Here is a 26,431-nt window from a genome sequence, read left to right on the forward strand (position 1 = left end):
ATCCACACTGAAGCTGGTGTCGCTGTTTGGCTGAGGTTCTATTGTCCTGTTAAGTTAGCATTCATTTCAGGAGGATTTGAATATAAGTGCAAGGATGTAATGCTGAGAGTTTATAAAACAGTTTGGACCACACATGTACTACTTTAATCAGTTTGGGGCCCCTTATCTAAGTAAGGATGTGCTGATATTGGGGAGGGTCCAGAAGAATGTCATGAAAATTATCCTGGGAATGAAAAGGTTAACATATCAGGAACATTTGATTACTCTGCCTGTACTCACTGGAGTTTAGAAGAATGATGGTGGATCTCACTGAAACCTATCAAATATTGAAAGGCCTAGATAAAATGGACATGGAGAGGAGGCCTTCTATAGTAGGGAAGTCTAGAACCAGAGGGTACAGCCTCAGAATACAAAGATGTCCCTTTAGAATAGAGAAAAATAGTAATTTATTTAGCCAGAGGATGGTGGATCTGTGGAATTCATTGCCAGACAGCTGAAGGCCAAGCCATTGGGTATGTTTAAAGTGGAGGTCGATAGGTTTTTGATTAATAAGAATATAGAAGGTTACTGGGAAAAAGCAGGAGAATGGGGTTGGGAGGGAAAATAAATCAGCCATGATTGAATGGTGGTGCTGACCTGAAAGGCTGAAAGGCTTAATTCTGCTCCTATGTCTTATGGTTTTACATTGCCATACAAACAGGAAGCAATCTTAGGACTGGGAACAAATCGCTGTTTCCAGTGGGACACTGTGGAACTGCCAACTACCCAGACCTCCACAGGTCTGAAGCACTGAAGTTAAATCCCCAGGACTTGCATCCAGAAAGTTTTGGTCATACAAACTATTAGAGAATATTTTAATTATTGGCTATAAAAGATTGCAGATGTGTGAAGAAAATTGTTGAGACAATTATGAATCATCCTTTTAAATTGGTCGAGGAAGGCAGTATGCTGTGATGATGGACAGGATGGGCAGCCAATACCAGGAAAGTGGTATTGGGTGGGGAGGCAGGAAGCGATAAGTGAAAATGGAGGTTGGGCGATGCACCCTCCATGTTGGCAGCACAGTGGTGGGCACTTGCTGGACTTAGGTAGTGGCTGCGCCCCACCGTTGCTGCCTCTCAGCCTGACCTCCCACCGTTTATTCATTATGCAGATAGCCACTGATCACTGGGGCTTCCATTCACCACATCAGGGTTCCTTGTGTTCATATCCAATGTCGTGGGGTGACACGATTTCACTAAACCTCCAACTCACAATACGTCCAGGTGACATTTCCTAGATTATGAGATAACAGAGGACATGGAGCAGGATGTTTGGCCCATCAAGCCAGTTCTTTCACTAAGTTGAACCTTAGATGTTTTAAGCCTTAGCATTGAGCTTCCTTGGATTCCAGTTATTTGATGAAGTTTGGGGTTTTTTTTCAGGGTGAATCCTGTGCTTCCAGAAGGTTTCTGCTCCAAAAGGAGCCAATGTTTATTCTCGTTGTTGCATTGTCACAGAGCAGCTAGTGATGACATGCCAGAGTTCTTTGGTCCTGCTCTTAGATCTCTGAAGCTCTGTTCTATTTTCCTTCTGCAGGTTTTCTGTGCTAACTGCAGCAATGGATTTCCTGGTGCCCAGGCATTTACAGGAGCCAAGGTGGAGCAGACACCACACAGCACTCCTGGGGCAGGAGCCATCGACCACTGTGAGAAGGTCAGTGGGAAGCTCTCTGGTGGTGTCTCTGCATTGCAGTACCATTCCTGAACACCATCCACATCTACTCCTGCAAGTTATTTTCCATCATCTGGGAGGGATCTGCCTGAGACACAAGAGTGGAAGCCTTCCATTGTGTTTCCATGAATAGAAACAAAGGGAGGTTTACAGAATACAGAATCCCTAAGCCTATAAAAATAAACTTAAACAGAAAGCACCAGGAAACCGCATTACATAGAGCGAGTCGCTCAAGGAAAACACAAGGAACTCTTAAACCATTAATAACTGTTGTTAAGCAACAATTAACCAATTCAGGTGCTTTAAAAACCTCACAGCCCAATGCTCTCTGATGCCCTGCACAAGCTTAAAGTAATCACTACAGGATCCCCTCCCTGTAGCCGGCACCTGATGGCCCAGGAAGACCTGAAAACCCGAGATCCAGAGACAATTCCAGACACCTGGGGAACTTGAGAGGGAGGTATGGGGAACTCGACAGAGAGAGAGACTTGGGATCCTGAGACCGAGAGACCAGGGAACATTGAATGAGATCAAGAAACCTCAGGTGGGGATGAGAGGGAGGCTTGGGAGTGCTTGAGACGGCGAGGACATTGAAAAACCCTAAACACATTGAATAAGCCTTGGAAACAATCAGAAAAATAAAAACCTTGAGAAGATAGAGTAAAGTCCTTGGGAAACGTACAGCACAATATAGGCTCTTCAACCCACAATGCTGTGCTAAACATGGACTTACTTGGAGCTCAGAACAATAGAGGGCTTTGGGTAACCTTAGGTAATTTCTATCCAGGAGTCTCTTAAAAGATCCTATTGTATCCCCTCCGCCACCATTGCCGGCAGCCCATTCCATGCACTCATCACTCTCTGCATAAAAAAACTTACCCCTAACATCTCCTCTGTACCTACTCCCCTGCACCTTAAACCTGTGCCCTCTCTTGCTAGCCATTTCAGCCCTGGGAAAAAGCCTCTGACTATCCACAAGATCAATACCTCTCATAATCTTGTACAGCTCTACCAGGTCACCTCTCATCCTCCGCCGCTCCAAGGAGAAAAGGCCAAGTTCACTCAACCTAATAAGGCATGCTTCCCAATCCAGGCAACATCCTTATAAATTTCCTCTGCACACTTTCTATGGTATCCACAATCTTCCTACAGTGAGGCAACCAGAACTGAGCACAGTACTCTAAGTGGGGTCCTATATAGTTGTAACATTACCTCTCAGCTCTTAAACTCAATCCCATGGTTGATAGAGGCCAATCCACCATATGCCTTCTTAACCACAGAGTCAACCTGAGCAGCAGCTTTGAGTGTCCTATGGACTCGGACCCCAAGATCCCTCTGATCCTCCACACTGCCAAGAGACTTACTATTTAATACTATATTCTGCCATCATATTTGACCTACCAGAATGAACCACCTCACGCTTATCTGGGTTGAAATCCATCTGCCGCTTTGCAGCCCAGTTTTGCATCCTATCAATGTCCTGCTATAAACTCTGACAGCTCTCCACACTATCCACAACACCCCCAACCTTTGTGTCATCAGCAGATTTACTAACCCATCCCTCCACTTCCTCATTCAGGTCATTTATAAAAATAATGAAGAGCAGGGGTTCCAGAACAGATCCTTGAGGCAAACCACAGGAAACAAACTTCCATGCAGAATATGACCTGTCTACAACCACTCTTTGCTTTCTGTGGGCAAGCCAGTTCTGGATTCACAAAGCAATGTCCCATTGGATCCCATGCCTCCTTACTTTCTCAATAAGCCTTGCATGGGGTACCTTATCAAATGCCTTGCTGAAATCCATATACACTATATCTACTGCTCTACCTTCATCAATCTGTTTAGTCACATCCTCAAAAAATTCAATCAGTGACAAAGCTATGCTGACTATTCCATCAACTTACCAACCACTTAAGTAAGACTTAATGGTCTATAATTTCCTGGGCTATCTCTACTCCCTTTCTTGAATAGGGAAACAACATCTGCAAACCTCTGATTCTCTGGAACCTCTCCCATCCCCATTGATGATGCAAGGATCATTGCCAGAGGCTCAGCAATCTCCTCCCTCACCTCCCACAGTAGCCTGGGGTACATCTCATCCAGTCCCAGAGACTTATCCAACTTGATGCTTTCAAAAAGCTCCAGCACATCCTCTTTCTTAATATCTATATGATCAAGCTTTTCAGTCAGCTGTAACTCATCCCTACAATCGCCAAGATCCTTTTCCATTGTGAATACTGAACGAAGTATTCACTATGTAGCTCAACTATCTCCTCCGGTTCCTTTTTTGCTGTTATCCTCTCATGTCTTATCCTCTTGCTCTTCACATGCCTGTAGCCTTGTGTATATTTCACATGCACAAGGCTATGATAACTATGTCTAAAAAGTGCTTGTCTTTCCAAAAGCAAGGTGATCATGTCACACAGAAGCTCCATCAGTAACTTTCACATCATTGATGTGAGTCTCACGTGTGCAGTTCCCTTTGACCTTGCAGCGCTTTTTAAATAAAAGCACATTAGCAATTCTCCAGTCTTCCACAACTTCAGCCTCATGCTGCAAAAGTCTCTACCACGTCCCCAGCAGTTGAAAAATATGTCAAGCCAACACTTCAGGATAAGGAATGCTGTAGATGTTGTGATTCCTGCTGACGTGACTGCTCTCTTTCTTTCCTCCACAGTGCAGACAGGAGCAGCGTGAACTGCCCCGTATGGAGGAGCATAGGGTAAGAACTAGCATCACCATTACACTGACAGTCATTACACTTGTAGACCTTGCTGCCAAGTGTGAAGCTGGTGCTCTGGGCACAGGCTGGGATGGACATGGACGCACACACACAAATTAAGAGTTTACCCGGAAGGTCAGATTTCTGGGTATTAGAACTGAGGATAGTGCTCATTGTCCAGTTGTCATCTGCACAAGCACATGTGCATCAAAAGCATATCACATCAGAGACACAGCATTAACAATAAAAATATAAAATGATGCAAGAAGCAACACAATTAGAACAAAAAAGAGTTGATTGTGTTGCTGTACTGTACTGTATTGACCAGGTTAGTTCAAGGACTGTAGCTGTTCTTGAACCTAGTGTTGTGGGACACACACAAAGTGCTGGAGGAACTCAGCATCTGTGGAAAAAAAGTACAGTCAGCATTTCTGGATGAGACCCTTTAGCAGGTGTTGTGGGACTTCAGCTTCTATACCTTCTGCCTGAAGGTAGCTGCGAGAAGAGAGCATGTTTATAGGGATAGTGGAGCACTCGTTACCCTGGCTCTACATTTTCTAATTCTCCTGGTGTCCTTTACATCCTGCTGCTGGCACCCAGAGTATTGTGTGCTCTTTATGAGTGTGTGTGCGTGTGCGTGCGTGCATGTGTGTGTGTGTGTGCATGTGCGTGCGTGCGTGTGTGGAGGGTGGGGTGGGTGTGGGCTGTACTTGGGTGGGTGTATGTCTGTGTGGGTGGCAGTGTGTAGGAGGTGTATTTGGGTGGTGGGGTGTGTGGGGGATGTATTTGGGTGGATGGTATGTATGTGTGTGTGGGGGAGGTGTTGTGTTTGGATGGGTGGGGTGTCTGTGTGGGAAGATGTTTTTCGGTAGGTAATGTGTGTGGGTGTATTTGAGTAGGTGGTGTGCTTGTCTGTGGGGGGCCTTGTTTAGGTAGATAGGGTGTGTGTGGGTGGGTGGTATGTGTGTGTGGGTGCATTTGGATAGGTGGGGGTATGTGTGGGGGTGTGTATTTGTGTGTGTGGGGGTTTATTTAGGTAGGTGGGGTGTGTGTGCATGTGTGAGTGTGTGTGTATTTGGGTAGGTGGGGTGTGTGTATTTGTGTGTGTTGTGTGTATGGGTGGGTGTATTTGGGTAGGTGGGGTATGTGTGTATTTAGGTAGGTGGGTTGTGTGTGTATTTGTGTGTGTGTATTTATGCGTGTGTGGGTGTACTTGGGTAGGTGGGATGAGTGTGTGTGTGTATTTGGATAGGTAGGGTGTGTGTGAGTGTATTTGGGTAGGTGGTGTGTGTTTGTATTTAGGTAGGTGGGTTGTGTGTGTGGGTGTACTTGGTGCAGTTGTGCTTGTTATTCAACAACTGGGGAATGGTCTGCTCACATCAGAAGTGCACTGAGCATCAAGCTCAAGCAGAGCGGCCAGTGAGTGAGTGGGCCAGTGAAGGAGTGGAGATTTGAGGCTTTGACTCGAGAGATTCTGGCAGTTTTGGCAGTTGGACTGTGCAATTAAGTCAACCAAGATTTGAATAGTTCAGCTGAAAGCCGTTGATTAGAGAATCAAGATTTGAATAACTCAGACTCAGCAGAAAGCAGCTGATTGGGCAATCGAGGTCAGGTGACCAAGCAGTTTGAAAAGCTCAAACAAATAAATAGAGGGTTACCTCAAGTGGAGCGGCCTGTGGAAAGCGGCTAGTGAGTGAATGGGCCAGTGAAGGAGTGGAGATTTGAGGCTTTGACTCGAGAGGCTTCAACGAGAAGAGGCGGAGGACGAGCTTGTTCCCTGTTAATCTTTACAGTGCCTCCTGAGATGGTGATGTGCCTCTCCTGTGAGATGTGGCAGTCTTGGGGGAACTCCCCTCTCCCGCAGAGTCACATCTGCCAGAAGTGCTTGCAGCTGGGCAATCTGGAAGACCGTGTGAGGAATCTGGAGCAGCAGCTGGATGACCTTCGACTCATAAGGGAGTCATAGATGAGAGCTACAGAGAGGTAGTCACACCTAGGCTGCCGGAAGCAGGTCGTTGGGTGACAGTCCAAGGGGGGAAAGGAAAGGAGAGTAGACAGGTAGTGCAGAGCACCCCTGTAGCCATTCCCCTGAATAATAAGTTTACTGTCCTGGATGTTGTTGGTGACATCGAAGGACCAGGTGTGAGCCACGGTGTCAGGGCCTCTGGCACTGAGTCTGACCCTGTGGTGCAGAAGGATGGGACGGAGAAGTGGAGAGCTGTCATCATTGGAGACTCTATAGTCAGGGGAGCAGACAGGAGATTTTGTGGACGTGAGAAGGAAACCCGTGTGGTTTGTTGCCTCCCAGGTGCCAGGGTCCGGGACGTCTCTGATCGGGTACATGACATTCTGGTACGAGAGGGAAAGCAACCAGAAGTCGTGATACATGTTGGGACCAATGACATAGGCAGGAAGAGGGATGAGGTCCTGAAGTGTGAGTTTCAGGAACTAGGCAGAAGGCTGAAGAACAGGACTACACAGGTGGCGTTCTCAGGTTTCCTGCCAGTACTACGTGATAGTGATGGTAAGAATTGGAGGAGATGGCAGTTGAATGCGTGGCTGAGGAGTTGGTGCAGAGGGCAAGGTTTTAGATTTTTGGTCCATTGGGATCTCTTCTGGGGAAGGTGGGACCTGTACAGATTGGATGGGTTGCACCTGAACTCGAGGGGGAGCAATATCCTTGCTGGTAGGTTTGCTAGCATGGTTCGGGAGGGTTTAAACTAATTTGCAAGGGGGATGGGACCCGGAGCGATAGAGCAGTGAAAGAAGTGCATGGAGTAAAGCCAGATCTAACATATAGAGAGGCTTTGAGGAAAGAGAAGCAGAATAAAGGGTGTAAAGGTAGTAAGGTGGAAGGGCTAAAGTGTGTGTACTTCAATGCAAGAAGCATCAGGAACAAAGGTGATGAACTGAGAGCTTGGATACATACATGGAATTATGATGTAGTGGCCATTACAGAGACTTGGCTGGCACCAGGGCAGGAATGGATTCTCAATATTCCTGGATTTAAGTGCTTTAAAAGGGATAGAGAGGGGGGAAGGGGAGGAGGGGTGGCATTACTGGTCAGGGATACTATTACAGCTGCAGAAAGGGTGGGTAATGTAGCAGGATCCTCTTTTGAGTCAGCATGGGTGGAAGTCAGGAACAGGAAGGGAGCAGTTACTCTATTGGGGGTATTCTATAGGCCCCCTGGTAGCAGCAGAGATACCGAAGAGCAGATTGGGAGGCAGATTTTGGAAAGGTGCAAAAATAACAGGGTTGTTATCATGGGTGACTTTAACTTCCCTAATATTGATTGGCACTTGATTAGTTCCAAGGGTTTAGATGGGGCAGAGTTTGTTAAGTGTGTCCAGGATGGATTCCTGTCACAGTATGTTGACAGGCCGACTAGGGGGAATGCCATACTAGATCTACTATTAGGTAACGAACTGGGTCAGGTCACAGATCTCTCAGTGGGTGAGCATCTGGGGGACAGTGATCACTGTTCCCTGACCTTTAGCATTATCATGGAAAAGGACAGAATCAGAGAGGACAGGAAAATTTGTAATTGGAGAAGGGCAAATTATGAGGCTATAATGCTAGAACTTGCGGGTGTGAATTGGGATGATGTTTTTGCAGGGAAATGTACTATGGACATGTGGTGGATGTTTAAGGATCTCTTGCAGGATGTTAGGGATAAATTTGTCCCGGTGAGGAAGATAAAGAATGGTAGAGTGAAGGAACCATGGGTGACAAGTGAAGTGGAAAATCTAGTCAGGTGGAAGAAGGCAGCATACATAAGGTTTAGGAAGCAAGGATCAGATGGGTCTATTGAGGAATATAGGGTAGCAAGAAAGGAGCTTAAGAAGGGGCTGGGAAGAGCAAGAAGCGGGCATGAGAAGGCCTTGGCGAGTAGGGTAAAGGAAAACCCCAAGGCATTCTTCAATTATGTGAAGAACAAAAGGATGACAGGAGTGAAGGTAAAAGTGGGAAGATGTGCCTGGAGACTGTGGAAGTGAGCGAGGTCCTCAATGAATACTTCTCTTCGGTATTCACCACTGAGAGGGAACTTGATGACGGTGAGGACAATATGAGTGAGGTTGATGTCCTGGAGCATGTTGATATTAAGGGAGAGGAGTTGTTGGAGTTGTTAAAATACATTAGGATGGATAAGTCCCCGGGGCCTGACGGAATATTCCCCAGGCTGCTCCACAAGACAAGGGAAGAGATTGCTGAACCTCTGGCTAGGATCTTTATGTCCTCTTTGTCCACGGGAATGGTACCGGAGGATTGGAGGGAGGCGAGTGTTGTCCCCTTATTCAAAAAAGGTAGTAGGGATAGTCCAGGTAATTATAGACCAGTAAGCCTTACGTCTGTGGTGGGAAAGCTGTTGGAAAAGGTTCTTAGAGATAGGATCTATGAGCATTTAGAGAATCATGGTCTGATCAGGAACAATCAGCATGGCTTTGTGAAGGGCAGATCATGCCTAACAAGCCCGATAGAGTTCTTTGAGGAGGTGACCAGGCATATAGATGAGGGTAGTGCAGTGGATGTAATCTACATGGATTTTAGTAAGGCATTTGACAAGGTTCCACATGGTAGGCTTATTCAGAAAATCAGAAGGCATGGGATCCAGGGAGGTTTGGCCAGGTGGATTCAGAATTGGCTTGCCTGCAGAAGGCAGAGGGTCATGGTGGAGGGAGTACATTCAAATTGGAGGGTTGTGACTAGTGGTGTCCCACAAGGATCTGTTCTGGGACCTCTACATTTTTGTGATTTTTATTAACGACCTGGATGTGGGGATAGAAGGGTGGGTTGGCAAGTTTGCAGACGACACAAAGGTTGGTGGTGTTGTAGATAGTGTAGAGGATTGTCGAAGATTGCAGAGAGACATTGATAGGATGCAGAAGTGGGCTGAGAAGTGGCAGATGGAGTTCAACCCGGAGAAGTGTGAGGTGGTACACTTTGGAAGGACAAACTCCAAGGCAGAGTGCAAAGTAAATGGCAGGATACTTGGTAGTGTGGAGGAGCGGAGGGATCTGGGGGTACATGTCCACAGATCTCTGAAAGTTGCCTCACAGGTAGATAGGGTAGTTAAGAAAGCTTATGGGGTGTTAGCTTTCATAAGTCGAGGGATAGAGTTTAAGAGGCACGATGTAATGATGCACCTCTATAAAAATCTAGTTAGGCCACACTTGGAGTACTGTGTCCAGATCTGGTTGCCTCAGTATAGGAAGGATGTGGAAGCATTGGAAAGGGTACAGAGGAGATTTACCAGGATGCTGTCTGGTTTAGAGAGTATGGATTATGATCAGAGATTAAGGGAGCTAGGGCTTTATTCTTTGGAGAGAAGGAGGATGAGAGGAGATATGATAGAGGTGTACAAGATATTAAGAGGAATAGACAGAGTGGACAGCCAGCGCCTCTTCCCCAGGGTACCACTGCTCAGTACAAGAGGACATGGCTTTAAGGTAAGGGGAGGGAAGTTCAAGGGGGATATTAGAGGAAGGTTTTTCACTCAGAGAGTGGTTGGTGCGTGGAATGCTCTGCCTGAGTCAGTGTTGGAGGCAGATACACTAGTGAAGTTTAAGAGACTACTAGACAGGTGTATGGAGGAATTTAAGGTGGGGGGTTATATGGGAGGCAGGGTTTGAGGGTCGGCACAACATTGTGGGCCGAAGGGCCTGTAATGTGCTGTACTATTCTATGTTCTATGTTCAAGAATGCCACATCACCATTTATTCTGCATTTTACAGCCAAATGACAGAGACTGTGGGTATGCAGGGCCTCCTGGGATGCCTGGAATTCCGGGTGAACCTGGACTGTCTGGAATGAAAGGAGAACAGGTGAGATCAGTGGGGTGGTGGAATTTAACCCACGGGAGGACTGTGAAAGGGAACAAACAATGAGAAGGATGTAGTTGCCTTGGCGTTAGGACCTCTGCCAGTGAGCCTTGTGCTTATTCATGCAGTTTAGGACTACCAGTGTCAGAAACAGGCCATTTGGCAGTGATCATGCTCCACTCAAGATTCCTGTCTTCTTCCTTATCTACATTCATCAGTGTAGATGAATGTAGATAAGGAAGAAGACAGGAATCTTGAGTGGAGCAAATCTTGAGGAACAAAATCACTTGGGCACAAGATGCAGTAGGTGAAATGGAGGTACATTCCATTTCACCTACTGCATCTTGTGTCCAAGTGATTTTGTTCCTCAATCTCAGATCCACTTTGGCTAAACATGTTTTTCTGAATTCCAGATTGGATTTCCTGACAATTCCCTCATACTGACCCTCTAGCTATATTCTTCCCCAATGAAGAATCACTCTATCCACATCCACTTCCTCAGAACCCTTCATCATTTTAAAGACTCCACAGCTGACCTCTCTCATGAAGAAATATCCCAGTCCTTTTCCACATATTTCTGGGATCATTCTTGCAATTCTGTCCTCTCCAGAGTGTACAGAGATCCTTCTGTCCCCTCACCTCTCCAGTGTGCATGGAGATCCCTCAGAAACAGTGGTTTCAGTGTGTATCACTCCCTAACTTCAGAAACGTCAATGTCCCTTCATCCACCTAACTACATCCTCAACTAACTCAAACAAGGGTAAAGATTAGCTTTATTCTCATGAAACATATGCTGAAATGTATCGCTGACAACTAATCAAATCAATGAGGATTTGCTGGCTAGCCCATAAGTGTCACCATACTTCTGGTGCCAAAGACCATCTGACAACTCCCTGTCACCAACCTGTAATGTGGGAGGAAACTAGAGCACATAAAGGAATCCCATGTATATACTCCTTACAGACAGGAGCAAAATCGAACCCTGATCTTACATACAGGATCAGCATCTAACCCTGATCATACAGGCAAGAGCAGAATTGAACCCTGATCTTAAGTGTAGCATCTGTGACCCCAATTTACCCCCATTAACCTAGGGTGAACCGCCATTGCCCTGCCAATAGTGCAATACTTCGCTGTAAATATGGTGTAATGACCCCCAGTACACGCTTGCAACACAAATACCAGACAATACACCAAAGGCGAGTAAATAATTGCAACTTTATAGTTATTTCTTAGTGATAGGTTAGTAGAAACAAATAACCTAAAGGCGCCAAATCAGTAGGTTTATCAGTTTGTGCACATAATATTTTAATACATTGGAGCTCACGCCTCCAGTTCCATCCACAACGACCTTCAGAGCCTTTGGCCACCGTCCGAACCGCTGACATCCAGTATCCGCTGCCCTGGAACCGCTGTCCGCTCCTCACATGTCCGTCCTCTTCGTTTGCCTCCTGAAAAAGACCACAAACTCCTGCTCATCTTACACATACAAGATGGCATAACAATTCTCCATTGGTTAGTTCCCACCTTACCTGCAGTCATAACCCATACATTCCAGACACAGAAACCCATTACAGCATTAGAGAGAAGCCATTTTTCATTATAATACAGAGAAGCCATTTTGTTAGCCTGAACAGTTAACACCACAGTTACTGGTACTGAGAGCCCTACATAAGACAGGGGCAGAATCGAACCCTGATCGTACAGACAGGAGCTGAATTGAACCCTGACCTTACAGACAGGTGCCGATTAGAACCCTGATCTTACAGATAGGAGCAGTATAGAACCCTGATCTTATAGCTGGTTACTGTAAAGTATTTGAGCTAACTGCTACATTATCGTGCTGACACTCATTGTTCCCTTTCACGAATACATGCTGGCTCTGGCTCTGCTATTCTCCCCTTGATACACACCATGCACACTCTTGACTTCTGCACCAGGAGCCAGCACTCCTCTGTGTCTCAGAATCAGGATCAGGTTTATTGTCAATAACGCGTGACGGAAATTTGTTGACTTAGCAGCAGCAGTTCAATGCAATTTATAATGTAGCAGAGAGAAAAAATAATAATAAATAAAATAAAAAAGGAGGGAGCGAGAAACCGGGGAATTATAGACCGGTTAGCCTGACATCGGTGGTGGGGAAAATGTTAGAGTCGGTTATCAAAGATGTGATAACAGCACATTTGGAAAGCAGTGAAATCATTGGACAAAGTCAGCATGGATTTGTGGAAGGAAAATCATGTCTGACAAATCTTATAGAATTTTTTGAGGATGTAACTAGTAGAGTGGATAGGGGAGAACCAGTGGATGTGGTATATTTGGATTTTCAAAAGGCTTTTGACAAGGTCCCACACAGGAGATTAGTGTGCAAACTTAAAGCACACAGTATTGGGGGTATGGTATTGATGTGGATAGAGAATTGGTTGGCAGACAGGAAGAAAAGAGTGAGAATAAACGGGACCTTTTCAGAATGGCAGGCAGTGACTAGTGGGGTATCGCAAGGCTCGGTGCTGGGACCCCAGTTGTTTACAATATATATTAATGATTTAGACGAGGGAATTAAATGCAGCTGATACGAAGCTGGGCGGCAGTTTTAGCTGTGAGGAGGATGCTAAGAGGATTCAGGGTGACTTGGATAGGTTAGGTGAGTGGGCAAATTCATGGCAGATGCAATTTAATGTGGATAAATGTGAGGTTATCCACTTTGGTGGCAAGAACAGGAAAACAGATTATTATCTAAATGGTGGCCGATTAGGAAAAGGGGAGGTGCAATGAGACCTGGGTGTCATTGTACACCAGTCATTGAAAGTGGGCATGCAGGTACAGCAGGCGGTGAAAAAGGTGAATGGTATGTTGGCATTCATAGCAAGAGGATTCGAGTATAGGAGCAGGGAGGTTCTATTGCAGTTGTACAAGGCCTTGGTGAGACCGCACCTAGAGTATTGTGTGCAGTTTTGGTCCCCTAATCTGAGGAAAGACATTCTTGCCATAGAGGGAGTACAAAGAAGGTTCACCAGATTGATTCCTGGGATGGCAGGACTTCCATATGAAGAAAGACTGGATCGACTAGGCTTATACTCACTGGAATTTAGAAGATTGAGGGGGGATCTTATTGAAACATATAAAATTCTAAAGGGATTGGACAGGCTAGATGCAGGAAGATTGTTTCCCATGTTGGGGAAGTCCAGAATGAAGGGTCACAGTTTAAGGATAAAGGGGAAGCCTTTTAGGACCGAGATGAGGAAAAACTTCTTCACACAGAGAGTGGTGAATCTGTGGAATTCTCTGCCACAGGAAACAGTTGAGGCCAGTTCATTGGCTATATTTAAGAGGGAGTTAGATATGGCCCTTGTGGCTAAAGGGATCAGGGGGTATGGAGAGAAAGCAGGTACAGGGTTCTGAGTTGAATGATCAGCCATGATCATACTGAATGGCGGTGCAGGCTCGAAGGGCCAAATGGCCTACTCCTGCACCTATTTGCTATGTTTCTATGTAAAAATAATAATAATATCTGAACAAGTAAATCTATTACATATATTGAATAGATTTTTAAAAATGTGTAAGAACAGAAATACTCTATATTTTAAAAAAGTGAGGTAGTATCCAAAGATTCAACATCCAGTTAGGAATCGGATGGCAGAGGGGAAAAAGCTAAGTGTGTGCCTTCAGGCTTCTGTACCCCTAGCTGATGGTAACGGTGAGAAAAGGGCATGCCCTGGGTGCTGGAGGTCTTTAAAGATGGATGCTTGCTTTCTGAGACACCTCTCCCTGAAGATGTGCTGGGTATTTCGTAGGCTAGTACCCAGGATGTAATTGATTAGATTTACAACCTTCTGCAGCTTCTTTTGGTCCTGTGCAGTAGCCTCTCCATACCTCATTCAACACAATCCCTGCTGACTGTAGCCTTTCCCAGCCACACAGGCATGAGTGAGAGTTTCAGGACATGTAGGAGGCACGGTGTTACTGAAACTGTCCTCGTGAGGAGCAACAGCAAATGGGCTCTGGATGACAGAGAAGGGCATACTTTGCACCAGGACCTGAGAGGTTACATGATAGAATGATAAAAGAGAGTTGAATGAATAGATATACAGAAGCTGGAATGATTTTGTGAATCAAAGTTCAAATTGAGGTTGGTGAATTTTAGAACTGATATCAAAAGTGCTTCTCTGTGGAGTGGGGAGCTTCTGCTGTAATTTCTCTGGGGATGGAATATGATTCACTGTACTGCCAGGACTCTAACTCTCCCATATGGAAATGCCCAGTACCAACACATGCCTCTTAGTTACTGCTTGTATACTTTCTTTCCTCAGGGTTCTCCAGGTCTCCGAGGATATCCAGGGCCTCCAGGCCAATCGGTAAGCCTAGCTTTAAACAGTGACCTTGGACAGAAGCAGCTTGTCAGCTCGTCCCGTTTATATCACTGAATAAACCCAGCACCTTCTGTCCCCCATGGCTCATGCTCAGTCGGGGGCTGAGTGGTGGAACAGAAACACCATTCAGCCCACTCCCCACCTCATGAGTTGTATAGTATTTATCAGGGGTTTTGAGATGTCAGTGAGAGGAAGCTGCTTCCACTGAACAGTGAAAGCTCAAGTGCACAGGAAATGGACTGGGATTAGACCATTTGGCACCTCAAACCTGTCCTAACATTCATTGGATCATTGCTATCTACTCCAGTTCTGTTTTTCTGCATATTCCTTACTTCATACAACATTCAGTGATCTGTTCATACACAGCTGAGGGTCAGGGCCAATAGGCCCAGAAATTCCGCATCCCCTGATATTTCTCTGCTTTCAGCTCTACGTGTCCTGCTCTATATCATGTGTGATCTGGTATCTGACTGATCAGATGGGGGGGGGATTTCTCCTCCCCATTTCTGCCCTACGAGATCATGCCCCCCTCACTGCAGGCCTGTTGAATAGGAATTCCATGATCCCATGTCACTTTCAGGAAATCTGGGATCTCCCAATCTGCCCTGCAGCCTCTCTCTCTCCAGTGTTGCCACGGGGTGTGTACTTCATAGAGCTGATGCCTTCCTTAAATCACTGAACAGCAGCGTCTTTCAAGCAGTTCCCACTGGTTTCAGTGCCTAATGCCTGGTGTAAACGGTTGTTGTCTTTCATGTAGTTATTCAATTTCATGGCTTTTCGTATTGGGGGGGGGGGGGGGGGGGAGTCAAACCAGTCAACCTGGAAAACCAAACTCCTGTACTGCAAGACTTGGAATGCCAAGCCAAGTGTGGGGAATCCAAGGTCATCAGATTGCTTGCTCCCAAACCACAGCTCACTAGATCCACTGTTCTCCCCATTCCCTTCACTGAAACAAAAAAATACCGTACTTCGTAGGTGGAGGAGACATAGTCAATGTTTCAGGTTTCAGACTCTTTACCCTTCCTCTGCCTTTCTCCTTGCAGATGCTGCCTGACTCGCTGGGTGCCTCTGCATTTTCTGTTCCAGATTTCCAGTTTGATTTTCATAGTTTGGGTCTTGTTTTTCCCTGTAGGGACCCCCTGGGTTTCCTGGCTCTCCTGGGCCCCCTGGAACTGCTGTGAGTATCCTTGGACTGAATTTTTTTTTTTTGTAACGTAGTTCCAATGTTGGAGGGGTGGTGGAGAACTGGAACAAGAGGGCTTTCAAATGTCGGGCAGCAAAACACACCAAGCTCCCATTAACACAGGATGCTGTATTCCAGCTGCTAGCATCTGCCAGGAGGTCTTGGTACTGAATTATTGGCCCAACATTATCTCCTGTTGGATTTAGAGATGTTATGATCCAGAAGTTTCTTTGGAAGTTAAGAATGGGGGCATTAAACCTGTGATTATGTCAATTTTATTAGGTACTCATGACAATGAGATAATGATAACCTAGTCACTCCACAGGAGGGAGAGCAGACAAATTCAAGAGAACTAAGAACCAAGCAGTTGTGTATGTTTTGTACTAAAACCTAACTCAGACAGATAGAGAAATTCCATTGATAAGATGGTCAGGTTCAGTGGTGTGGCACAGGCTGCAGATAAACTGCAAGTGAAACACGGAACAAGTTTAACTATAATCACTGAAAATCCACTGATTAATTACAGATAAATAGGTGATTATATAAAAATATGGACAAGCATAAAGAAAGTTAAACTTCAGGAAAAATAACAACTTAGACTCTGATCTGATGCACCTGAGCAGGACCACTCCGGCCTGCATAATATTCCCCTCAAAGATTGCAGTGCTCCATGGTGGATTGGGATTGGGATGCGCCTGTCTTGTGCTGGGTGTCGACACACACTTTGATCCAGCTTCTGCCTATCCCCTCCCCACATCAGACAGAGCCATTGGCTGAGGGCATTGAGCAGGTGTAGAAACAATAGTGGCAAAAAGGGCCAAACCGACTGACAGCCAGTGCTTGGAGTGAAGTTGGTCACACCGAGTAGTGGGAGGCACACTGATTCATTGGTGTAAGGGGATAAGTGTGCTCTAATGCACTCACAGCACATGGTGGTAGTGTATCTTCGTGTTCTGAGATAGCAGACACAGTCTGGGCCCAACACCCTTCACTAGACCGATGCCTCCTAAGCAGTGGTGCCACAGCCCCGACACTGAGTTACCCGAGACCACCAGGGGACAGAGCAGCAGGCTCCTGCAGAGGTACGGCCCACTTCAGTAGGACGTATCATGGACCTACATGGGAGGAATGGAGCACAGGATCAGACCATTTCCTGGAAGAGTTGGAGCTCCTCTAGAACAATGAAGCTTCTTACTAAACTGTGTGGAAGGTCAGAGCTGCAGACTGAAGGAGGAGGTTTGAGTGGAGGAATCTCTCAGAGTAGCCTAGCAGAACAGAAAACTTCCCAGGGCTCCCCTATTACAACAGAAGAGAGAGCTTTGGGCAGGAGTCCCTTCTCGTGGTCAATGGTTTGAAGTTGTGCTCTTCTGTTTCTTAGTGATTTAATTTGGAAGAGAAACTTCAACAAGTGTTTCTGATTCTGTAGTTTTTTGGTTTCTGACAGTTGAACAGACTCATGGGGGTGAGTGAGATGGTTAGTATGTGCGCAGGTATCAGGTTGGAGACAAGGGAGCGGGTGGGCCCCTTGCTCTGTGCTGAGTCTAATGTTTGGCTCAATATCATGTGGGTCTGGTGGCTGGGACAACCAAGCTGGGCTGAATATGGGGCAAATAATGTGCTTGACCAAGGGCAAGATGCTCTCTTCACCAATCCTCCTGCCACTGAGGGAGCAGTACCAGGATATGGCCCAAGTGCAGAGTGAGAGACACTGAAGCAGGTTGATAGTTCACAGACTTTAATGCGAACAGTGTTAAAGGGAAAAGAAAACAATAAACGCTAGGTCAAACAGGGCCATTACCTAAACTCTCAAATGGAAAACGAAGCCTACACTGCAGCTGAAAAGAACAATGTTAAGAATAAAAAGAATCCCGTCAGTCTTCAGAGTCAGTTGACTCGACAGTCCAATTTCTCAGGAAGGGCGGAATGCAAGCAGGCAGCGAAACGTTGCTGTGTCCAAGTCTCAACAAACTACAATGGAATGAATTGAGTTAAATACTATCACAATGAAATAATTAGCTTACACATGCATATTTCTCCAGCACACTTGCCATATCTGCTGAGCTGCTGAATCCATGGTTGTGACACCAGGCTGCTGAAGCCAACACTCAGCAGCCTGGGATATAAGGCAGATATATACCCCATGTTACAGTCTCCCAACTCTCTCTGCGACCTCAGCTACGATTTCCCTTCTGTAGATTGCCTGTACTTTCCTGACTGTGAATCCTGTGGAGTCACATTGAGAAGGAAGGGAAGCTCAGGGAATTGGGCAACAGAGTGTCAAGCCAGCATTTATTGCCCATCCCTAACTGCCCTTGGGAAGGTTGAGATGAGCCCCTTTCTGTAACCACTGCAGTCCTTACATTGCAGTTGTTGTTGGCTGAGCACTTCTAGGGTTTCAGCCTAGTAGTGATGTAGGAACAGCGATGTACTTCCAGATGAGGACGCTGTCCAACTTGAAGGGATGGTGTTCCTGAATTTCATAGAAACAACCAGTAGGATGTGAGAGACATCAAAGACGCCGGCAGCTCCCCAGGAGTGATTGTATTGAGAATCTCTCTTCAGAACTTTGTCTTCCACCAACAGGGTCTACCTGGAGAACGGGGATTAAATGGAGTGCCTGGACAGAAAGGAGAACAGGTGAGCAGAGACTGTTATTGTATTGTGGGGAATTGAAAGTGGGGCCTCTAGGCCTCCTGGGCTGAACACAATGGTAGACTGAAAAACTATGGTCTCAGTGTAGGGGATGAGGTGTGGTGTTGCGTGTGAGGCTCGGTGTTGAGGGGGAGGTGTAGTGTTAAGTGTGTGAGGGGTGGGAAGTGTGTTTCAGTGTTGGGGGTGGTGAGCGATGGGATCTGCGGTTTCTTGAGAGGAAGGGAGTTTAGGGAGGGCCACAAAGCGCACCACCTTGGAGAATCGGTCTACCACGGTGAGGAAAGTGGTGTTTCCGCGGGAAGGGGGTAGACCGGTGACAAAGTCTAGGGCGATGTGTGACCAGGAACAGGTCGAGGACGAAGACCCGCAGGTGGTCGATGAGAGACCTTTCCCCGGGCACAGATGGAACAAGCCGAGACATAAGAACGGGTGTCCCCTACCATGGACGGCTGCCAAAAGTGCTTCCTCAGGAGAGCCAGGGTCCGATCACTCCCGGGGTGGCAGGCGAACCAGGATGTGTGCCCCCATTGGAGAACCTGAGACCTGACAGAGACGGGCAGGTACAGGCGATCGCCAGGTCCATTGCCAGGGTCGGGGTCGTCCCGCTGGGCTTCCTTTACTTTAGCCTCGATCTCCCAGGTGAGGGTGGCCACCACGCCGGATGGTGGGAGGATAGTCTCGGGACTGGAGGTGTCATCCTTGGAGTTATGCTGGTGGGGTAGCGTGTCTGGCTTCCCGTTCTTAGATCCTGGATGGTACGTGAGAGTAAACTTGAACTGTCCAAAAAACAATGCCCAATGGGTCTGGCGGGAGTTCAATCATTTGGCAGTCTGAATATACCCCAGGTTCTTGTGATCCGGCCACACCACAAACGGGTGTTCTGCCCCCTCCCACTGGAAGAATGGAGGCACTGGTTGAAGTTTGACCGCCAGCAGTTCCCGATTCCCCACATCGTAATTCCGCTCGGCGGGGGACAGTCAGCGAGTAGAAGGCGCAGGGCTGAAGCTTTTTGTCCGAGCTTGCCCGTTGGGATAAGACCACTCCTACCCTGGAGTCAGAGGTGTCCACCTCAATGATGAATTGACAGGATGGGTCCAGATGGACCAGGATGGGAGCGGTGGTGAAACGCCTCTTCAGTTCAGTGAATACTGAGTCCACTTCAGAGTCCCAGCAAAACGGTGTGGTCAGTGAGGTAAACCAGGTAAGGGTTTACAGCCACTCGACTGTAGTCTCTGATGAATCTGCGGTAGAAGTTTGCAAACCCCAGGATTTGTTGAAGTTATTTGCGTGTCGTGGGTCTGGGCCATTCCTCCACTGCCCGGATCTTCTCAGGGTCTGCTTTTACCTGCCCTCTTTCAATGATATCGCCTAGGAAGCTGACCCAAGGGATGTGGAACTCACATTTTTCCGCCTTTGCAAATAATTGGTTAACCCACAGTCTCTGGAGGACTTGACTGACATGGTGTATGTGTTCTTGGGGGCTGCCAGAAAATATCAGGATATCGTCAAGGTAAACAAATACGAACTGATTGATAAACTCCCTCAGTACATCATTGATCAGGGTTTGGAAAATGGCGGGAGCATTGGTGAGGCCAGACGGCATGATCAAATATTCAAAGTGGCCCAGAGGTGTATTGAAGGCCATCTTCCACTCGTCCCCCTCCCTCATCCTGACTAAATGGTAGGCATTGCAAAGGTCCAGCTTTGAGAAGATGGTGGCTCCATGCAGTTGCTCAAATGCAGAACTAATGAGGGGTAGAGGGTGCTTGTTCTTAACTGTTATATTGTTTAGGCCTCATTAATCAATACAAGGGCGAAGCATCCCGTCCTTCTTTTCTCCAAAAAAGAAACCGATGCCTACTGGGGAGGATGAAGGCCTGATAATGCCTGCCGCGAATGACTCACTAATGTATTTCTCCATGGCCTGTCTCTCCAGTCAGGATAGGTTATAAAGGCAACTGGTGGGTAGTGGGGCCCCGGAGAGAAGGTCGATGGCACAATCGTATGGGCGGTGCGGAGGCAGGGAAAGGCCCCGTTGTTTACTGAACACTTGTCCCAAGTCATGGTACTCTTTGGGGATGCGGGACAAGTCGAGGGGTTCCAAAACAGGCGGGGTCGTGGTAGCTTCTCTGGGAGATGGGGCTGACCGCAGACAGTTGGCATGGCAAGACGGGCTCCATTCGGCTATCCTCCCAGTAGACAAGTCGATATGGGGCTTGTGTTGGGTCAGCCATGGATACCCTAGAACTACCGGGGCTCGAGGGGAATGAATGAGACTGAATCATATCTCCTCCTGATTGTTGCCGGATAGGATCAAGGTCAGGGGTGGCGTACAGTGGGTCACCCGAGCCAGCAGTTTTCCGTCCAGGGCCCGGGCCTCCAGGGGGGTTGTTAGCGGCTCCCGAGGTATTCCGGCCTGGGTGGCTATCTCTTCGTCCAGAAGATTGCAGTCAGCACTGGAATCCACCAAAGCGGATAAGGACAGGGACTGTTGTTGGTAATACACGGTTGCCGGGATCTGCATCTGAGTCTGGGGTGTTGAAGGGAGTATCATTCGGCTCACCAAAGCTCCCTTTCTCACTGGTGAGCCCTCCCTTTTGGCTGCTGAGGGCAGGTATCTCAAATGTCCTGGCTGGCCCCAACAGTAGCAATCCTCAGCAGTCCACCTCCGAATTTGTTCAGCCGGGGAGAGATGGTTCCATCCCAGCTGCATCGGTTCCTCCCCCGGGGGTGGGGACGGTCGTAGCAGGAGCCATACTGGGAGCGGCTGGGGAAGGGGGTGCTGGCTGAGACTGGCAAGGTGGACTGGGCTTCCCCGAGGAGCAGGGCAACTGGTTCCCTGTCTCTGCCGCTTCTGAAGTCGATAATCTAATCGAATGGCTAGCAAGCTCAGAGAGACCAGACAGTCCGTGTCGTCCCTTGCGGCCAACTCATCCTTTATCTTGTCCAAGAGGCCCTGTCGAAACACCTCCTGTAGGGCCTCGTCTTTCCACCCGGAGTCTGCAGCTAAGGTCCATAACTCAATGGAATACCTGGCTATGTTTTGCAAAGCCTGACGAAGAGTAAGCAACTGTTTTGCAGCGTCCTTACCACGAATGGATTGTTCAAAGACTTTCCTCATTTCAGCGACAAAGGAGGAGTAGGTGGAACAAACCTCCGGTCGGTTTTCCCATATCGCGGTTGCCCAGGCCAAGGCATCCCCCTGTTGCAGCCCCATGATGTACGCAATCTTTGATTTATTGGAAGTGTAGGTACGTGGCTGCAGCTCAAAGACTAGGGAGCATTGTAACAGGAAGGCCCGGCACCTACCTGGGTCCCCGGTGTAGGGTTCAGGCTCGGGTACATACGGCTCTCGAGGAGATGGTGTTGCTGATTCCGGGGGCGAAGCCATCCTGAGCAGTGCGGTTTGGGTAGCCGGGGTTCTTGGAGGGGATGGAGGAAAAGAAGCAGAGACGCAGTCCACTTGTTTACTGACCTTCTGCATGTTCATGGTTGGTGTCCGAAGGTTTTCCGTGATCTCCCGAAGTAGTTGGTCGTGGGCGCCCAATAGGAACCACTGGCTGGCCAGGGCCTGTTGTACGGGATCCGTGTCCACTGGGTTCATCGTGGCCAGTTCGTTCTCTTGCAAGGACATGGCGGTGGAATGAACCCAAGTGCTGAACACAGGTGCAGAGGCTGAGTAAGGAGGCATTACAGTCATAGCGAGCGTGGAATTGGTGCCAAGGGACTGCCAACACAGATGCCTTGTGCAGGAAGGCACAGAGTCGACTGTACTTCCTTAGAAGGTTGGCGTCATTCAATGTCTGTAGTGAGATGCTGAAGATGTTCTATAGGTCAGTTGTGGAGAGCGCCCTCTTTGTGGTGGCGTGTTGGGGAGGAAGCATTAAGAAGAGGGACGCCTCACGTCTTAATAAGCTGGTAAGGAAGGCGGGCTCTGTCGTGGGCAAAGTACTGGAGAGTTTAACATCGGTAGCTGAGCGAAGGGCGCTGAGTAGGCTACGGTCAATTATGGAAAACTCTGAACATCCTCTACATAGCACCATCCAGAGACAGAGAAGCAGTTTCAGCGACAGGTTACTATCGATGCAATGCTCCTCAGACAGGATGAAGGGGTCAATACTCCCCAATGCCATTAGGCTTTACAATTCAACCGCCAGGACTTAAGAACTTTTTAAAAGCTATTATTAATGCTTTTTGAGATAGTGATTTAGATGCATATCATATTTTTTACTGAGTTAAGTATTGTATGTAATTAGTTTTGCTACAACAAGTGTATGGGACATTGGAAAAAAAGTTGAATTTCCCCATGGGGATGAATAAAGTATCTATCTATCTATCTATCTATCTTTATGCAGAGTCTTGGTTTTAGTAGAGAATTCAGGAATGATGCTAGGCTAGAACTGATAGTCCTAAGAACCATGGAATGCAGATACTTGGACACAAGTCAACCAACAAACTGGCAGCTGCTTCTTGTGGTCACAGGATTTTTATACTGCATTTGCTGATGGAAAGCAGGTGTTTGTAATTAGTGGAACCTGGGAATGATTGGGAACTAAACGAGGGGATTGAGGCCCAATTCCTGAGGAAAATAGCCAGGTGGGTGATTGCCAGAAGGGACAGTGACAGAGGTGTGGCATTAGAGTGAGGTGTAGTGTTGGGTGTGCAGTATAGTGTTGGGAGTGAGGTCTTGCTGGGAATGAGATGTGGGTTGTGTTTTAGTGTGGAGTTGAGATATGGTGTTGGGGGGAGGACTGAGGAGTATGTTTGGTGTGGGATGTGTTTCAATGTTGCAGTTGGTATGTGGTGGGCATCGAGCATGGTGTTGAGTGGGAGTCAGTGTTACACCTGAGCTGGCTCACTAGAACCTGCTGTGTGGGAACAGCTGTGTCAGATCAGCAGCTGGGTCACTGAATCCTTCCTAGGTCAGATATGGTCTGCTGGAGTAACACTGCTCTGATATGTTTGCCCCCCCCCAGGGTCCTCCAGGATCCCCTGGATACCCCGGAGCAGCAGGGATGCCTGGTCTCCCGGTAGGTTTGACGATTTCAATATTCACACCTGGTGTGGGAGTGTGCGGGTTCAGACCCTTCTGGTCAAGGTGGCAGTCATGTTGCACTGTCCATCTTGACTGGAAGGTGAGGGACAATGGGGATAAATGGGTGGTGTGGGGAAAATGGGATTGTTTTGCTGTTGTTGTTTTGTTGCTTGTTGTATTCAATTTTGTTACGCTTGATGTTGTTATACTGAGCATCACAGGCATGTTGGTGCCAGAATATATGTGACACTTACATGTTCACACTAACTGTGCATTTCACAGCTGCTAACATCTACAGGGGAGAAATCTAAATCAGACTCAGAATCCTTGAGGGAGAGATGTGAGCAGCATCTGTAAGGCAGGTATATTCTCAGGGTGATAGGTAAGGAGTTCCGGCATCAACTTGCAGTGTTTCTCAGTCCACATTGCCCAACTTGGAGGAAGACATATCCTTAGTAGCCTTGCTGAGCCTCAGGTGCCCCTTGCTTTCCAGATGCTGGATATCACAAGTGTTTTTCCATCCAAACTCCCTCCATTTCTGTGAACTGGTACACTTCCATTGATACCTCCATATTATTGTCCATTCTTCTTCAGATATGATTATCCCTCTTTCCTTCTCCCATTTTGTTTTAATGTATGAAGTTGAATGTGTTTTAAGATTTGACAACCCCTTATACATACTTGAAATGATTCTACTACCGTTATCTGAATTATATGCTTTTCTAAATAGCTCTATCAAGCATGTACTTGCCTTGGTTACATTTTTAAGTGTCTTATTAACATATTGTCGCATCTGTAAATACCGATTTTTAAAAAAATTTGTTTTTCTAATAAGTGTTTCTCTTTAAGCATTTCAAAACTGAAGTGTTCCTTCTTTCATTATGTTGCAAAGAACTGTTATTCCTTTAGCTGTCCAGTCCTTAAATCCAGCATCCAATTTATTTGGTGTAAAACCAAGTCATATGCACACCATTTAAGAATTGCAATATCTCCCTCTAGATTATATTCTTTTATAGTAGTTTTCCATATTTTAAGAGTCAATTTCACTCATGGGTTATCAATAGTATTTATGTACCTTTGCAGGTTGTTATCAGCCAAAATTGCTTGTATGGGGATGGGAAGTACCCGCTCCTCAATGTTTTTCCATTGAGCGTCATATGATGGGTTGCACCAACATATTACAGCTCTCAACTGTGCTGCAAAATAATAATCTCTAAGAGAAGGTAGACCCATCCCCCTTTTCCTTTGCTAATTGCAAAGATTTGAGACGAACTCGAGGCCTTTTACCCTGCCAAATATACCTTGATAACATCTTGTTCCATTCATTGAATTGATTTTGATTCATCTGTATTGGTAGGGTCTGAAAGAGATATAACAGTCTGGACAGTATATTCATTTTAATAAACTCAATCCTTGAACTGAGACTGAAAAAAGGAATCAGGTTCCATTTTGCCATATCTTCCTTAATTTTTTATATAAAGGCTGATAATTACATTCTGATAATTTTGCCAAATCTTTTGGCATAGTGATGCCCAAATATTTGAAAGACTCTGTTTGCCATGCCCAGGAGTATCTACTTTCAATTTCTCTTGGTGGACTATAGTAATATGAAAGTAATTGGGTTTTATCTATGTTGATCTTGTATCCTGATAATTGACCATATTGTTCAAAGGATTGCATCAATTTAGGTAAAGAGTATGTTGGTTGCCCTAGATAGATCAAAATGTCATCTGAGTAAGAAGCCAATTTATGCTTTGTCCCTTTAATAGTAATTCCCCTGATATCTTCATTTTGTCTGATGTATTGAGCTAATGGTTCCAGATATAACGCGAAGAGTAGCGTTGACCATACACAACCTGTCTCGTACCCCTTTCTAGGGTAAGACTATTTGATAAATATCCATTGACTTTAATCCTAGCAGTAGGGTTGTCATATAGTGTCTGTATAGTTTTAATAATTGTCTTGGAAACCAAATCTATGTAAAACTCGGTAAAGAAAATTCAAATTAACCAAATCAAATGCCTTTTCAGCGTCCACGCTTATCACTATTGCTTTGATTTTATTTTTTTGTATATGATTCATATGTCCTTCGTATATTGTCTTGTGTTTGGCGTTGTTGTGTAAAACCTGTCTGATCGTTACGTGTCAGTATGGGTAGAAACCCCTCTAATCGTTTGGCCATGATGGAGGTAAATAATCTATAATCTACATTAAGAATGGATATTGGTCTAAATGACCGGCATTCCATTTTATCCTGGCCTTCTTTCGGTATAGCTAACATTATCGCTTCCTTCCAACTGGGTGGCATTTGTGCCTTTTTTTAGAGCCCAGTTCAGTGTGGGGAGTAAAACAGGAATTAACTCATTTTTAAATTCTTTGTACCACTCTGCCATATACCCATCTGATCCTGGTGACTTGCTTAATTTAAGCCTACTAATTGCAGCTTTTAATTCAACTTCAGTTATGTCAGCAGTCATCGTTCTATTTTATTTTTTGCTTAAAGTGGGTAACTCTAGAGAATTCAAGAAGGTGTCAGTTTGGGTTATGCTTCCCGGGGAACTTTGGAATATAGAGTTTTGTAAAACACTTCAAAAGCTTCTTGAATTTCATTTAGCTTATTTTTTATCATTTTCATTCTTGGGTCCCTAATTCTATGAATTGTATTTTCTGCTATCTTTTTTTTCAGTTTCCACGCCAGTATTTTCACAGACTTTGATCCACTTTCATAATGTCTCTGTTTCAGAAACATTAAATTTTCCCTGATTTCTTGCGTAGCCAAACTATTAATTTCATTCCTAATTTTTTTAATTTCCCCTAATGTATCCTGTGCCAAATTCAATTTGTGTTTTTCTCTAGTTCCTTCAGCCTACTTTGTTATTCCTCTGTTTTATTCCTTATTTTTTTCTTATATGAAGATATCGCTATAATTTT

General features: G+C 46.1%; 1 protein-coding gene across 7 annotated transcripts in view; it reads left to right on the plus strand.

Annotated features, from left to right (window-relative positions):
- Positions 1-26,431, plus strand: part of LOC140719770 (uncharacterized) — a 411,496-nt gene that overhangs the window by 354,636 nt on the left and 30,429 nt on the right. For all 7 annotated transcript variants that reach the window (XM_073034626.1, XM_073034628.1, XM_073034629.1 and 4 more), the window contains 7 exons: positions 1,579-1,695; positions 4,394-4,438; positions 10,174-10,263; positions 14,571-14,615; positions 15,763-15,807; positions 18,397-18,450; positions 23,442-23,495. In XM_073034626.1, the coding sequence (XP_072890727.1) occupies positions 1,579-1,695; positions 4,394-4,438; positions 10,174-10,263; positions 14,571-14,615; positions 15,763-15,807; positions 18,397-18,450; positions 23,442-23,495 (450 nt within the window). The remainder of the gene's footprint in view (positions 1-1,578; positions 1,696-4,393; positions 4,439-10,173; positions 10,264-14,570; positions 14,616-15,762; positions 15,808-18,396; positions 18,451-23,441; positions 23,496-26,431) is intronic.

This window comes from Hemitrygon akajei, chromosome 32 (genome assembly GCF_048418815.1).
Source record: "Hemitrygon akajei chromosome 32, sHemAka1.3, whole genome shotgun sequence".
Taxonomy (NCBI): Eukaryota; Metazoa; Chordata; class Chondrichthyes; order Myliobatiformes; family Dasyatidae; genus Hemitrygon; species Hemitrygon akajei.